This window comes from Pistacia vera, unplaced genomic scaffold (assembly GCF_008641045.1).
Source record: "Pistacia vera cultivar Batoury unplaced genomic scaffold, PisVer_v2 Contig1469, whole genome shotgun sequence".
NCBI lineage: Eukaryota > Viridiplantae > Streptophyta > Magnoliopsida > Sapindales > Anacardiaceae > Pistacia > Pistacia vera.
The window spans coordinates 5875-20183 of NW_022195542.1; the positions used below are offsets into that span (position 1 = coordinate 5875).

The following is a 14309-nucleotide window of genomic DNA, read 5'->3' on the forward strand; positions in this document are numbered from 1 at the left end:
TTATCTACACTTCACCTGTTAGCTAATGATCATGTTATACAATCAAATATCAAGTGGATAATCTTAGTGAAGAAAACTACCTCAGGAGTGATAGTGAGGCCAACTTTGATATTTTCCACATGAAAGTTCTAAATACTATCATCAAATATTATTAAAACAATAAGAAGAAGAATTATTTGGGCATAAAAAATGATACTTGGTAAGCAAATCCACTGCAAAAACGATAAACCCATCCTTCCTAATTTGACAGATATATCCATTATTTCCTCCTACCTCCATCCCCTTTCTTCACCACTAATTGCTACTTAAGCACCATTTTTTTCCATCTTCATTAGCAGCATTATCTTCTAGTCCCTTTTTAGTTTTGACATTTTCTTTTAATACAAATAGTCATCACTCCTTGAACTTGATGCCACCAATCTTTGTATGATACGAGAACTTTCGTGTGGAAGATGCCACTATTTACCCTTACGCGTACTGAGAATCATCACTTAACGAATCTTTTTTTGGGCTAATGGGCTCCAAAGTTCTCTTTTCTGGTTGTTTTAGTTCTATTTTTAGCCAAATATTTACTTATTTTATTGTTTATACATTTAACTTACAATAATGCTGTGTTTACTCCCAAGCTTACTAACTGTCTTATTATCTTTATTAAAATTACATATGGTACTCGTACTATACGTTATATTTACAAAGGATAGTAAAATGGTTAGTAAGATTGTGAGTAAGCATAACATTACTCTTTAATTTATATTCTTATTTTGCTATACTACTTTCTTCACCAATAATTTCATATTTTTAAAAATATTTTCAAATTATTATTATTTAATAACTAAGGTATCTAGGTCAATTGACGCATGCCACTATCTGATAGCAATCCATCGCCATGGTCCTCAAGACGCAATCTCTAAGTAAATCATTGGTAAATATACTATTTTTGTGTCCATGGAAAATTGAACATGAGACTATATGTTGGACCAAATTGAACCATTTACAGTCTCCTTAGTTCGTCCTTACTGGTGGGCTATCCATTGTTATCCATTGATGGGTAAAAATTATTATTTTGCTAAGCTACTTTCTTAACAACTAATGTTGCCCATCTTAAAATGATTTCTCAAAATATTTATTCAAAGTAATGCATTATCCTATGTAGTAATGTAGTATTAATATATAACTGAAATAATGATTTAATAAAAAAAATTAATTTAGTTGATTATTTCGAGTTATACTACAGTACTAATAATATCATCCGAATAAAAATAAATAAATAAAATAATATTAAATTTGTTTCTTGTATGTGAAGTTTGTATACATGGAAGCGCTGTATCCGTCCGAACCAACCGACCCTCACATAAGGCTTAACTATCGCTACCTTGGCTTTCTAACGTACGCGCCTTATATAGAGTCTCCATCATGTTCATATTTTGAATCTTATTGCCGTTTGGACTCTCTTTCTTTCGCAAACTCTACTGCATTACTACTACTCCTTCCCGCGAACTTTTCTCTCTCTCTCAGTCCCAAACCTAATCCTCTCTCTTCCTCTCTCTATTTAACAATCTTTTCGGAATTTTTATTTGTTTTCTTCTAATTATTATCTCACTCTCCTATCAACCCTATCTGTTTCCTTTTTCTTCTTCTTCTTCTTCTTTTTAGCCGTTACAGTCTTTTTTTTCAAATCAATAAACCGTTTTAAGAAGCGTTTGGAGTCTTTCAAAACTAAACGCTTCCTTTGATTTTGCTTTCATCTTTCTTTTCTTTACTGTGTTTCTTGTTTGACCGTTGTGACATTATCATTATTCACCTTGAATTACAAGGTTGGCCTTAAGTTTTTTTTAAATATATGATTTAGGGTTTGGCTTTTGTATTTATTATTTAAAGCTTCATTAAGGCAAAATTGTCATTGTGAAAGTATGGGAGAAGTTAAAGAGAGTGATTTTGATGACAAAAAGGAGGAGGAGGAGGAGGGTGTGGTTACTTGTGAGAAAGCTGAAGTAAAGCAAGTCTATATGCTAGGGTTTGTTTATTTATTTCTTCTCTTCGTGTGTATTAAGTATTATTTATTATACCGTTATTTAATGGTAATTGGCATGGTTTCATGAATAGAAAGAGAAATATTTATGTATCTGTTTGGCAACGGTAAAATACGTAGAATTTTCTTGACACTCTAGTATGCTAAAGAGTCGGTACAGAGTCTTTCATATTTGATTACAATGCACAAGTTTTTGTGACAATGGTAAGGTTTTTTGTTGTATATTTAGGAGGATGACGGGTCCTACCAGACGATCGACAAAGGGAGGCTGGACAGAGGAGGAGGTCAGTATGTAGACGTTATTTTTCGCGATTGTTGTCGCTTGAAAAGATAGAGATCAATTGTATTTCTTATTTAATTATTTTGCTTGAACAATTGGGTTTTCAATCAATTGCATGTGCTATATGTGTCTATATTAATTGTTACTTCTTTATTACACAGTCATAGTCATTTTGTTAGTGGGGTATGTATTTTGAAAACCTCTAATTGTTTGATGTTCAGCTAAGAAGTTGAAATTGACAGCTGAGAATCTGTTTATATAACTTTGTTCTTTTATTGACAGGATAAAATTTTAGCATTTGCTGTTGAAAAGTTCAGGGGCAAAAATTGGAAAAAGATCGGTAAGTAACAACACATGCCTGATCCTCGGTTTGTTATGGTGACTTTTGCTCTAATAAACTTTGATAATTTTGCAGCGGAATGTGTTCCTGATAGAACAGATGTTCAGTGCCTGCATCGTTGGCAGAAGGTTCTCAATCCTAATCTAGTCAAAGGACCCTGGACCAAGGAGGTTCATATCAAATCATAGTAGTTCTATTTGTTTGGGGAAAAGAATTATTGTTTCTCATTTTTTTTTTTTTCCTCTGCATCCCCAGGAAGATGATCTTATAATTGAACTCGTTGAGAAGCAGGGGAAAAAGAAATGGGCTGAGATAGCAAAACACTTGCCAGGCCGTATAGGCAAGCAATGCCGAGAAAGGTTCTTCACTACATCTAGTGCATTATTGCAGATAAATATCATTATTTCCTTCACTCTTCTAGTTGCTTTAGCTATATTTCGCACAATCACTGTTTTAGCTCTATCTTATATTATCTTTCTCTTCAAAATTAGACCCTTTCCTCCTAAAAAGAAGAAAGAGATTTTTTATTTAATTGTTGATTTTTCTGTTTAGATGGCACAACCATTTAAATCCAGATATAAAAAGAACTGCATGGACCAAAGAGGAGGAATCAACTCTTATTAAGTGCCATGGAACGTATGGGAACAAATGGGCTGAGATAGCAAAGTTTCTGCCTGGAAGGTATTTACTAAAATACATGAAAGCATGGGGAAAAACATAGGAGTAAATACTCTTGACTGGTGCCGAAAAAGGGGTGCATCTTGTTTTATTGCATTACTTGAGAAACATTAAAGCTGCTATTATATATGCTAATATATCTTCCTGAACCCAAATATTTTTTGTGAACTTTCTTTTGCTATGAAAAATGTTTATGGAAATCCAGTAAAGACGTGTTTTGGCTTATTTAGATCCTGTTCAGACATACTCTGATGTTTCATTTACTTATACGAGCTAACATTAGTCTGACCAGTTCAATTTTATGGCAAACTGAAGAAGTTGCACTTTACTTTGGGATATTGCATCTGAACAAGGTTGAGCATATTTTTCTTGGTATTTGCAGGACTGAGAATTCAATAAAGAATCATTGGAACTGTTCCGTAAGTAAGAAATTGGAATTATCTTCAACTCTTCGTTATGATCTATACAATTTCAAAGTGAAAGCAGAAAGCAGGAACCCTGAGGTGCTGAAACAAAGTTTTGATATTGAAAGAATTCCCGATACTTGTTCACTGGATTTAACTCTGGGTGTTCCAGAAGGAAGGGAGAGTCATCTAACAACTTCAGATAAAAACGATTGTAGAGTTACGGGAAAAGAGGCAATTTATTCAATCAAACCACCAAATGGAATGGTATTTGAGGAGAAAAGTGCTGCTGTATGTGACCTGACCGATGAACAGTGCCAAGAAAGTGGTGGCACTGCTCAGACATCCAGAGACTTAAATATCTTTGCTTATCAGCCCAATGAGTTGTGTACCACTACTTCCGGTGATCTTGTGAAATCTCCAAATTTACAAGAAAGATCCCCTGAGCATGAGTCCGGAGACCTTATCTATTTCTTGCGTTCAAGAAGACTATCTGGGTCATTGCCTTTCTCATTTAGTACTCCTCCAAGTGCTTCTGGTTGTGATGGAAATATTTCCCCCTCTATTCATGATAAGAGACTTGATAATTCTTCTAATAGATCACAGGATTATACACACTTTACCAGCTACCCTAGAGCCTCTGAAAGTATAGAGGAATTAAATCTTGGTAACTTAAACTATGAGCCACTCCAACAAAACGATTTGAGCACTCTTTTGACTACCGGTAGATTTCCGAGTACAGATAACTATATCCAGAATGCGTCAAGTACAATTACCCCGCCAAATCAGAGTGAAGGAATATATGTTCCCTGCCAGAGTCCAGAATCCATATTGAGGAGTTTAGCAAGGACATATAAAGCACCGTCTATTATAATGAAAAGGAAATCTCCAGCTGTTAGACAAACTGGAAATGATAATGATGCTTCTTTACCGAAAGAAAATTCGGATAAGTCCAACAGTGGTGGCCCATGTGGAAACAATGATGTCAATTCCATGGTTATATCAAGTGCTAAGCAACTTTTCCTGTCTCCTCCAAAATCTCGGAAGCTTGAAACTTCAGCTTCTTTATTGTCAGTAGGAAAGCGCCTGGATTATGCATTTGATGAAGAGCAAGATGCAACCAGAGCCCCAACTGCGGCTGATTCTTCTGGTGACAAACATAATTAAAATGGGCTTTTTGTATCATCCGAGTACATCCCAAAGATTTTGTTCGTATTCCTTAATTTGTGAACCATGCAGCGACCAAAAGTTCAAAGGAGGATACCTCAGACTACACGTGTTGGCTGTTGCTGTTGATATATGTACCTGCTGATGGATAAATGATTTCACATACACAGTGACAGCAGCTACAATCAAATGTCTTATCCATTCCAGTTAGCTGCCGCAGCAATCAAGTGTTTCTTCTCGAAGTTGTAATTTCTCAACAACTGTATTTTACTATCATCCAAGATGAATCATTACTTGTGCATAACTACCGAAAACAAGGTAAATACTATTATCTTCATAATGCTCATTAGTCATTAATATATGAGTTGGATTTCCCGGTCAATATGGCACAAGAGGATGACGTTGAACTTTTGTCTCCTCTTCTTTTCAAAAGCATCCTTGGATTAACCGGTGCATATACGTAAGATTATATTTCTAGATTTTCTTAGCAAATCAAATTGTCATTTGATGGGGAGAATGTATGACATCAGAATTATCTGGTGTATTTTACGATTATATTACCATTTACTTCATTGATATTCTGTTTTAGCTAATGTTCTTCTTTGTTTGTCTTTGTAGATTGATTATTGTTTTGGTGCATATACAGATGCTTGTTATGGGTTGGCCAGAAAGAGAATACCCGGGTGCTTTTCCTTTTTTAAATTAGAGAAGATTTAAAGTGATTCAATTTAGACAATGACGTAATAAATTTGTGAATATTTGGATATCTATTATTCTATATATTTGTAATAAACAAGAATAATACCTTATTACATATTTTTAGGGTTCTAAATATGTGTTGTATTTTTTCCTTTTTTATATTTCTAATTAAATTTTGTTTACGACCAGAAATTAAATAATGACCAGATTTTGCCCAATAAGGTGTTTTTTTTTTTACAAGTGGAGTTTTAAAATTAATGTAGAAAAAAAAATTAATTTTAAAATTTTGAAATGAGGTTTTTAAGAAATGAGGGTTATGACACCCCATAAATTTTATAAATTCCCTTCATTCAACATTTTATTTCCTTCACTTATGCAGTTATGCTACATATCCCACCATTGTTATTGCTAGGATAAAATTGTAGATAATTGAATTGAAAATTTAGAAACAAATAATCCCCAAAACATAATATAGCGAAATAACACCAAAAATATATATATATATATATATAACTATCAATACTTTGAAGAAAAAATAACAATAAATTTATATGAGATGATTTGAATAGCATAAAAAAACATAGTGTATGAGATAATGGTGCGGTGTCAAAAGCATATGTAAAGAATAAGAAATTAATGTTAATTTTAATAATTTATATAGGGATAAGTTGATCATTATAAAATTTATAAAAAAAGTAGAGTTTTTTTAGTTTATTAGTGGGATGTCAACAAATCCATTATTTTAGTGTATAATACAAGGTCATATCTGGTTTGATTCCGTATCGACGGCCCATTAGCCCCAAAGTGCTGGATTCCGTAGCGAAGGCCCGTATCGTAGGCCCATTAGTCTGAAAGTACTAAAAAAATCAGCCTGCTCAATGATATGATGTCCAAAATCCAATGTCAATTTAAAAGCAAAAAGTAATGAATTAAAGTAACAGGTTGAGACAAGTTGACCACACTCCACACAGATTGGTTTATCGAATCGAGTCAAAGAGAGGCGATGGCGGAACCGTCGACAACATCAACAACTGTAGTCTCTGAAGAATCAGATCCCGAGCACGTGAAATACATCACCGATTTCTTTAATAGTGTGGGAGTGTCTTCTACGATTCCAGAGAATCATTCTACAACGGATTTCTACTCCAATATTGTTGGCGGCCATCTTAAAGTTCACCAAATCCAACGTGGCCACATCACTTGTCATCTCACCGTCAAACCCGCTGTCGCTGTAATCACTCTCCCCTTTTCACAATCACATCTAATGTTTTCGGAAAATGAAGTCAGATCTTTGTTTGGTTTCTGAGAAAATGATAGAAATTAAAGAGTTATATGTTGAGCTACGGAAATTAATTGTGATTTTATCGCTGACCAGTGACCATAATACTTATTTATTATTATTTTGGTTTTATTGTACTTTCGTTGGTGTGTCTGGGTTTGCAGAATTTTTACGGTGGAATACATGGAGGGGCAGTTGCAGCTCTATCAGAACGAATGGCAATTGGTTGTGCTAGAACTGTTGTGGGAGAGGATAAGGAAATATTTCTGGGCGAATTGAGCATATCTTATCTCTCCGCTGCCCCCAAAAATGTAAGTTCGTTTAGGACTTAGTTCCCTTTGTCTTGCAGTCTGCTTATATTTCTTTCTGTCAACATTATGCGTGACCTACTTTTGCATTTCAATGACATATACCTCACCGCACAACTACATAGGCGGAGTTGATTATTGATGGCTTTGTCGTGAGGAGTGGAAGAAATTTGACAGTGGTGGCGATTGAGTTTAAATTCAAGAATTCTGGGAAGCTAGCCTGTACTTCTCGTGCTACTTTTTATAACACCCCCATTTCCAAGTTATGAAGTTTCCTCTACTTCTGGTGTTACTTTTAATATTGTCAAGTAATGGTATATGTTATATGTATATCGCATTCCAGTCTCATATTCTCAAGACTAATATTTGTGCTGCTATACGAAATCTCTGTAAAAGTGGGCGCCGGTGTCCCGTGGTAGAGAATAATAATAGTAATGGCCGTTGCGTTAGGCTCGTTTGGTTCACTTTTTTGTATTTTTTAGAAAAGTTTTTTGAAAAAAAAGTTAAAAGAAGTTGAATTGGACGGATATTACGACGTAGGATTTAAAAATTAATAAAAATACCTTTTATGTTTGTTTATTTACTAAACACTCCTATAATAAAACTTTAAAAATTAACAAAAACACTCCCAACTCACCCATTAAATAATCACAGCCGACCACCACCGTCAGAGGGTGGCCGGAGTCGTCGTATCGACACATGAGCGGCTAGATCTTGTCGGTCACCGATATGGCCTTTGCTGGCCAAATCCACGGTGGATCTGGCCGCATTTGCTCGTTAACGACTACCATATGTTGGCCGTCGTTGACGTCTAGTTACGGCCAGAGATCTGGTCGTCAACGGCCAGATCCACCGTGGATCTGACCGGAAAAGGCTAGATTAGCGCACTACCGGCCAGATTCAGCCGGTAGTGCGCCATTATATCAGATTTCAGCCAACTTCCGGTAGTGGTGGTCGGAATCTGGTATAATGTGGGTTTAGGGGTGTTTTTGCAATTTCGAAAAAAAATATTTAGGGGTATTTAATTAAATTAACAAATTTAGGGGTTTTAAAAAAGTTGAATAATATTGGATAATATTGTGAGTTTTTGCAATTTTATTGTTTAACTTTTTTGGTTCCCAAAAATGAAACAAACGGAGCCTTAGTATTAGGGTCAAAAATCATCCTTGGCCCAAATAAGAAAAGACCGGGCCCAGTCCTAAAGATGCGCAAGCTAGATCAGTCCCATTTGATACGAGATACGGTCGACCTAAACCCTTTGGGCACAGGCCTCCCAGATCCAGTTCACTTCATGGGCCTATAGGCAAGTTCCGAGCCCACAGTCCACTGGTCACATTCCAGTTCCTAATCAGTCTCCTACTCGAAGTCATTTTCCTATTTAGAACACTTCCCTATTCAAAGTTACTTTCCTGATCAGAATCACCTTCCTATTCGGACACTGATAAGATAGCATACCATGGCCCTAATTCTTCTAGGGTTTGCATCAGAGTCACATTAGGCCTCCTACTCCCACTAAGATTGAAAGACCAGACAATCGCTATATAAACAGAGGCCAGCCCTCTCACAAAGGACACACTACAATACACCTTCACATCTGAAGCTCCTACTTGAAAGCTTTACATCACTGCCGTAGTCACAGTCCCCGACTAGACTTCCGGTAACCTCTTTACTCTTTAGCCCTCACTATACTAGCCTCTTTCAGCCTTGCTGACTTGAGCGTCGGAGTGCCTACGGCAAACACCACCCCCGTGTTTCTCGTTCGCTTCACGCGTTTGTTTTTCTACACGTGCAGGTACAGCGGATCGCTAGTGGCCTCAATCTCACGGGATCAGACCCCCATTCTGTACAAGTAGATTTTTACGTCTACACTTAATATTTTAGAATAGCATCCTATGCTGAATAGTATTTTTGGAAAATATGATAAGATTCTTAAAAGTTTTTGGTACATATTTTAAATATGTAGATTATTTTTAACCCATAATTTTGTTGATTTAACTAAACACCTCCGACCATAAGAGTTTATAAATTGACAAAAACACTCTCACTCACCCACACATTGCCGACAGCTAGCCACCACCGGAAGATGGTTGAAATGGCGCACGACCAACTGTCTCTAGTCGATCGTGCGTTGATATGGCTTTTTTTGATCAGATCTTCGGCCAAGATATTTGGCAATCGTTTGGCTGTCAATAATGACCAAGATATGCCACCGTTAACAACCAGATTTGACCCTTTTTAGCCAACTCCGTTGTAAATCAAGTTGGAAACGGATAGATCGACACATGATCGTTCAAATTCAACCAATCGTGCGTACAATTGGCGTCGGTGGTGACTGCTAACGAGGGATAATGGCTTGAATGGATGGAAGTATTTTTGTTAAGAATAATACTACACTTACAAAGAAATTTTATAAAAATCTTCATACAAAATGATGGAACAAAAAATGAATAAAAGAATAAATTTAATACTACACTCTTCCATTCATTTTTTGTCATTCCATTCATTTTCTGTCACCTCACTTTGTATAGAAATCTTTGTAAGTATAATATTATTGTTTTATTAATTTTAAAACTTTTATTAAAAAAATTTAATTATTAAGGTTTTGAATTGAATAGAATAAGATTTGATTTTGAAAAAAATTTTGAATATTAAAAAAAATATGCATTTTGGTAAGTTTGGATAGTAGGAAAATAGGGAAACGTAGGGAATAATATTTATATTAACTACACTCGATTGCACAAAAAATAAACGATCAAAAACCAATACCCAGTGGTAGAAATAGAAACATATTATGTTGACTTAAGATTTCGGAAGCACATATAAGTCCACATTTCAGTTTCAATTATGAGTCTCGGTAATAGAGGAGACAAAATTATCTTTCGCTCAGGGCATATTGAGGTTATCAGCTTTAAAAAGATGGGGAAGAATCATGCCCGGTTCAACCAGCAACTAACAAATCCGCCAAAACAACCTCAAATCTCGCCGTTATGAATTTGTTATGCACTTTGTAACCCCAAATGCTGCCATGTTAGCAACGGTGTGGCGCCTAATTGCCTGCCTCTGCCGGTTTACACGAAAAACTTATAGTTGACTGTAAAAACAGTGGATCTGAAATCACAAGGCCAATGAAATGCATTACTTGTTGAGATTTTCATATCAAACTGTGGTAAAACGAATGGCCAACTAAGTTGTGACAATTGGCTCTCAAGTCAAGTCAGGATTAAGTCCACTCACCACACTTTGCGTCTCATGAAAATATGGCATTCACAAATGCTTCAGCATCAAAGGGTTGTAAGTCCTCTACACCTTCACCAACACCCACAAACTTTACAGGGATGCCAAGCTCATCAACCACACTTACCTATATGAGGGACATACAATCTCACTGATTATCAAAATCATAGATTTGAGATATGGAGTTGGCAACCACTGCAGTCATAGCCATATAACAATGAAGGTTGAGATAGGGAGTTACCACACAGCCACCTCTAGCAGAACCATCAAGCTTTGTCAAAACCAACCCTGTTATTCCTACAACCTGTCAGAAAAGTTTTTGCTCAAACAATTTAGCAAGTGGCTGTTAATTATATGTCTTTTAGCTGAAAAGAATGTGAGAGGCTTTTAGACTGTCAACAAAACAACTTGGATGTTCCCCTCCAATTCATCTTGGCTATGGTTTTTATGTTTGTGTGAAGTATACTACAAATCAGGAAAAATAACACAGGAGGCAAGAGGTTGGGAATATTACTTCATTAAACTCTCTTGCTTGTGGAAGCATGTTCAAACCAGTGGTCCCATCTAGAACTAGTAGAATCTCCTGCAAATAATAGGAAACGGCAATACACAAATCCAAATTGAATCACAAATCAGAATAAATTTTCCTATTCAAACCATTTATGCATTATCCAAAATCAATAATCAGAAACGTATTAGAAAACTTGCATTAACTAATCCTATGGACCAGATGGGATAGAGATTTAAAGAACACCAAGATTCATTAATGATTATGCTTGAAATTAAATTATTTATAATTTGAGAAACCTGTTAACAGATAACCAAAGAGGATGGTCCTTAATGACAGAATTTAACTCACAGTAGCTGCCAAATAAAAAGCAAGAAATTCACTGTTTAATCTATTGAGTTGGACAGGATGTGTCTGTATGCCACATATCCCAAAATTACTTCAATGCCAGATGTTAAGGTAACAAAGAGTAGAGCTTACATTAGGTGCGCCAGAAACAACTTTGCCCACAGCTTTCTTACATGCTATCAACTCTTCCATCAGGCTATAGTTAGTGTGGAGACCTGATAATCAATAAAGATTCTGTTTACAATTTACCAACTAAGAAGCAAATAACAGTATATATGAATAACAGTGGAACCTCTCTGTACTTACGTCCAGATGTATCACACAAAACAATATCAAAACCCTGTTCTTTCCCTCGTTTTACAGCCTGTGAAAGAACTATTCAGGAAGCACTTTAAGATTATATGTTAGTAATTACACCATGTCCGAGATTTTTCGATGCCACTATAAGAATAAAAGCAACAAGATTCCACTAGACATTTTTTTCCTACCTGATGATGCTTTAGCGTTTTCTTTTTCAGCCACAACAATCTCACAGCCAGTCCTCTCAGCCCATATCTCAAGTTGATCGCTAGCAGCTGCTCTAAATGTGTCTCCTGCTGCCATCAATATCTGGCAGAGTTCTAAACCATAAGGTGATGGAGATTACAAACACTACTTTTAATTGAGACATGCTCTTTGAAAGTAACAAAACAAAATAATAGTAGGTCTTCAGAAATAGACTTCAGATCCAGTTCCTCCATTATTTCTGACTGCCAAAATACAAGCTCCAAATATCCACCAATTTTGCAAATGCAATATCAGATACCAGAATAGACTCTGAAAACATAATGTATTTTCCTGATATACTTGGAAATATAATCTTAAAGGTTTGATGTCAAGAACATTAATCTCCGCCCCATAACAGTTCTATGACTTCAAGTGGTTGACAAAAACTATTTTCCTACTATACTAGGTCCATACAAGAACATCAAGAGGAGGAGTTATAAGAACTTCGTTATTGCAGATGAAATTCTAGATTTTTTCTTTTTTCTCATGCACGATTTGGATAGATTTATCAAACTGCAATAGAAGCAATGCCAAGCAATAACATCTCACCTTTGCCCCTTCATTCTTTAATCTATAAGCCAGCTTTCCTGCAAGGGGTTGGTCAGATCATCATTTTCTTGTTATAGAAAATAAGGCATAATTTGCTTGCCAACACAGAAAATATAGCAATCCCTATCCCTACTCTACAAAAGTTGCATATTTCATAGAAGAAAGATTACAAGAAACTGCATATTTCAACTAGTTTTAAAATTTCTACTTGAATAGCAATCTATATTGTGACTCACCGAGTGATGTAGTCTTTCCACCTCCATTAACCCCAACAATCATGACCACAGCTGGTTTCCTAAACATCAAAAAGTACCAAAGAATAAAGAACAACTTCATATAACCAAAACAAAACAACACAAAAACAAAAGCCTAAACTGTATTCAGAACCTGAAACCAAGTTGAAGCTCTGTCTTGTTCCCTTTCTTAGTCAAAAAATCCATCACACTTTTCTTCAAAGCTTCCTAATTTATAATAATAACAATAATAAAGTACGCCTGATAGTGCAAATAATAAATAAATATAAATAAAATATAAATACCTTTATTTCACTTCCAGACTTGAGCTTCCCTGCCAGTATATCCTCTCGCAGGCTCTCCACAATCTTAACAGTAATTCTTGGCCCAAAATCAGAAACCAACAAAGCCTACAACTCAGAAACAAGTAATTCACTTTCTTTTCCCGAAAAAGAAATTTGAGGAGAAAACGATAAAGTGGAACAAAATTGAAACCTCTTCGAGTTCGTCGAGGACTCGGTCCGTGTCAGCGAGGTTCCAGTAAAGCAGGAGCTCGTCAATTACGGCGAGGTTGTCTCTGGTTTTGGAGAATCCAGAAAATATCTTTTCCACATCACTCTTTGCTTTCTCCTTAATCAACCGACCGAGTCGGGTGAAGAATCCGGTCTGACTCGCCGAACATTTGAACCGGTAAGTTGCCGGTCGAGTTTTAGTGGGAGGAGAGATTCGTGTTTGAGGGATGACGAAGCCATGGTGTGGTTGTGAAAGTTTAGAGATGAGCGAGAGATGTGTAGTTGAAGCCATTTCTCTCTTCCGAAAGAAGTGTCAGTCACTGGATAATATGATTTGGAACGATGTCGTTTTTCCACCCTTAATAAAACGAAACCGTTTTTAAGATTACTCTCAAGTTTCAATGTCAGTGTCAGTAGACAACAGAGTCTAATCATCTTAAAAGATAGATAGTCCCAGATTTTTTTTATTGAAATTTTTTAGCAAAACTAAATTGGAATATTAAGTTGTTTATTATCTTCTTGAAGTCTGATTATATTTTGGTATAACTATAAATTTGGAAGAAGAGAAATTAATTCAGTTCTTCTTCTTGTACCAGAAGTTAAAACTGTACTTGTTGAGTTGGTCGTCTTGATCTTGAAGATTCAACTATCCGTGTTGATCTGTGTATAATTCTGTAGCTCTTACATATGTCTTTCCTGCAGCAGTGGGCTGCTCAGTTTTTGCAATGATATTTCCTTTAGGAAAATAATAAAGCCACCGATGATAGTGTACCGAATTTATATACCGAATAACGTGATAAAATCTTGACCATTGATTAATTTTAATTTAATATCAATAAACAGTCAAGATTTTATCACGTCATTCGATGCATAAATTCGATGCACTACCATCGGTGACTGTAGCATTACTCTTTCCTTTATCCGGAAAAACTGTAAGTAACAATAGATGCTGGTCAGCAAGAGTCAAGAAGGAACATGGCAGGAGTGTTTTATCGGCAAAGTAGATTTACCTTAATTGATGATGAAATGGAGGAAACTTTTAATGTGAGATGAAATTCCTGTGTATGGAAGATTCCAGCCACATGTTTGAGAGTTGCCCAGAAATTAATGAAACATGCGGAGATATGCCACCGTTAACAACCAGATTTGACCCTTTTTAGCCAACTCCGTTGTAAATCAAGTTGGAAACAGACAG

The 14309-nt window shown here is 35.8% G+C and overlaps 3 protein-coding genes across 4 annotated transcripts; 2 read left to right on the plus strand and 1 right to left on the minus strand.

Moving 5' to 3' along the window:
• The first annotated feature begins 1910 nt into the window (after nt 1-1910).
• On the plus strand, nt 1911-4898 carry LOC116123983 (transcription factor MYB3R-5-like). The gene is made up of 7 exons (XM_031409702.1): nt 1911-2014; nt 2259-2313; nt 2592-2649; nt 2725-2819; nt 2905-3008; nt 3202-3330; nt 3710-4898. Exons 1-7 carry the CDS (start codon nt 1911-1913, stop codon nt 4896-4898), a joined length of 1734 nt encoding a protein of 577 aa, XP_031265562.1.
• Nucleotides 4899-6527: 1629 nt separating this feature from the next.
• Nucleotides 6528-7652, plus strand: LOC116123991 (acyl-coenzyme A thioesterase 13-like). The gene is made up of 3 exons (XM_031409712.1): nt 6528-6828; nt 7041-7187; nt 7310-7652. The coding sequence occupies exons 1-3, from the start codon at nt 6601-6603 to the stop codon at nt 7451-7453; spliced, it is 519 nt and encodes a 172-aa protein (XP_031265572.1). The 5' UTR covers nt 6528-6600; the 3' UTR covers nt 7454-7652.
• A 2302-nt stretch (nt 7653-9954) lies between these two features.
• LOC116123986 (cell division protein FtsY homolog, chloroplastic-like) lies at nt 9955-13421 on the minus strand. Of its 2 annotated transcripts, XM_031409705.1 has the most exons (12): nt 13098-13421; nt 12908-13012; nt 12757-12830; nt 12606-12664; nt 12370-12407; nt 11763-11883; nt 11581-11649; nt 11407-11489; nt 10933-11001; nt 10660-10722; nt 10419-10545; nt 9955-10292 (listed from the first exon to the last, which is right to left on the minus strand). In XM_031409705.1, the coding sequence occupies exons 1-11, from the start codon at nt 13404-13406 to the stop codon at nt 10432-10434; spliced, it is 1104 nt and encodes a 367-aa protein (XP_031265565.1). In that variant the 5' UTR covers nt 13407-13421; the 3' UTR covers nt 9955-10292; nt 10419-10431. The 2 variants fall into 2 exon arrangements, with proteins under 2 accessions (XP_031265565.1, XP_031265567.1); XM_031409707.1 differs by lacking the exon at nt 9955-10292 and having other exon boundaries at nt 10436-10569.
• Nucleotides 13422-14309: the final 888 nt, after the last annotated feature.

Excerpts from the sequence above, each read along its gene's own strand:
- LOC116123983 (XM_031409702.1), top strand. The coding sequence starts at position 1,911 with ATGGGAGAAGTTAAAGAGAGTGATTTTGATGACAAAAAGGAGGAGGAG. Across the intron at positions 2,650-2,724 it reads CAAAAATTGGAAAAAGATCG|CGGAATGTGTTCCTGATAGA; the intron begins GTAAGTAACAAC and ends ATAATTTTGCAG. Across the intron at positions 2,820-2,904 it reads AAGGACCCTGGACCAAGGAG|GAAGATGATCTTATAATTGA; the intron begins GTTCATATCAAA and ends CTGCATCCCCAG.
- LOC116123991 (XM_031409712.1), top strand. The coding sequence starts at position 6,601 with ATGGCGGAACCGTCGACAACATCAACAACTGTAGTCTCTGAAGAATCA. Across the intron at positions 6,829-7,040 it reads CCGTCAAACCCGCTGTCGCT|AATTTTTACGGTGGAATACA; the intron begins GTAATCACTCTC and ends CTGGGTTTGCAG. Across the intron at positions 7,188-7,309 it reads TCTCCGCTGCCCCCAAAAAT|GCGGAGTTGATTATTGATGG; the intron begins GTAAGTTCGTTT and ends ACAACTACATAG.
- LOC116123986 (XM_031409705.1), bottom strand. The coding sequence starts at position 13,406 with ATGGCTTCAACTACACATCTCTCGCTCATCTCTAAACTTTCACAACCA. Across the intron at positions 12,665-12,756 it reads GAGCTTCAACTTGGTTTCAG|GAAACCAGCTGTGGTCATGA; the intron begins GTTCTGAATACA and ends TTTGATGTTTAG. Across the intron at positions 11,490-11,580 it reads TTTGTGTGATACATCTGGAC|GTCTCCACACTAACTATAGC; the intron begins GTAAGTACAGAG and ends ATTGATTATCAG.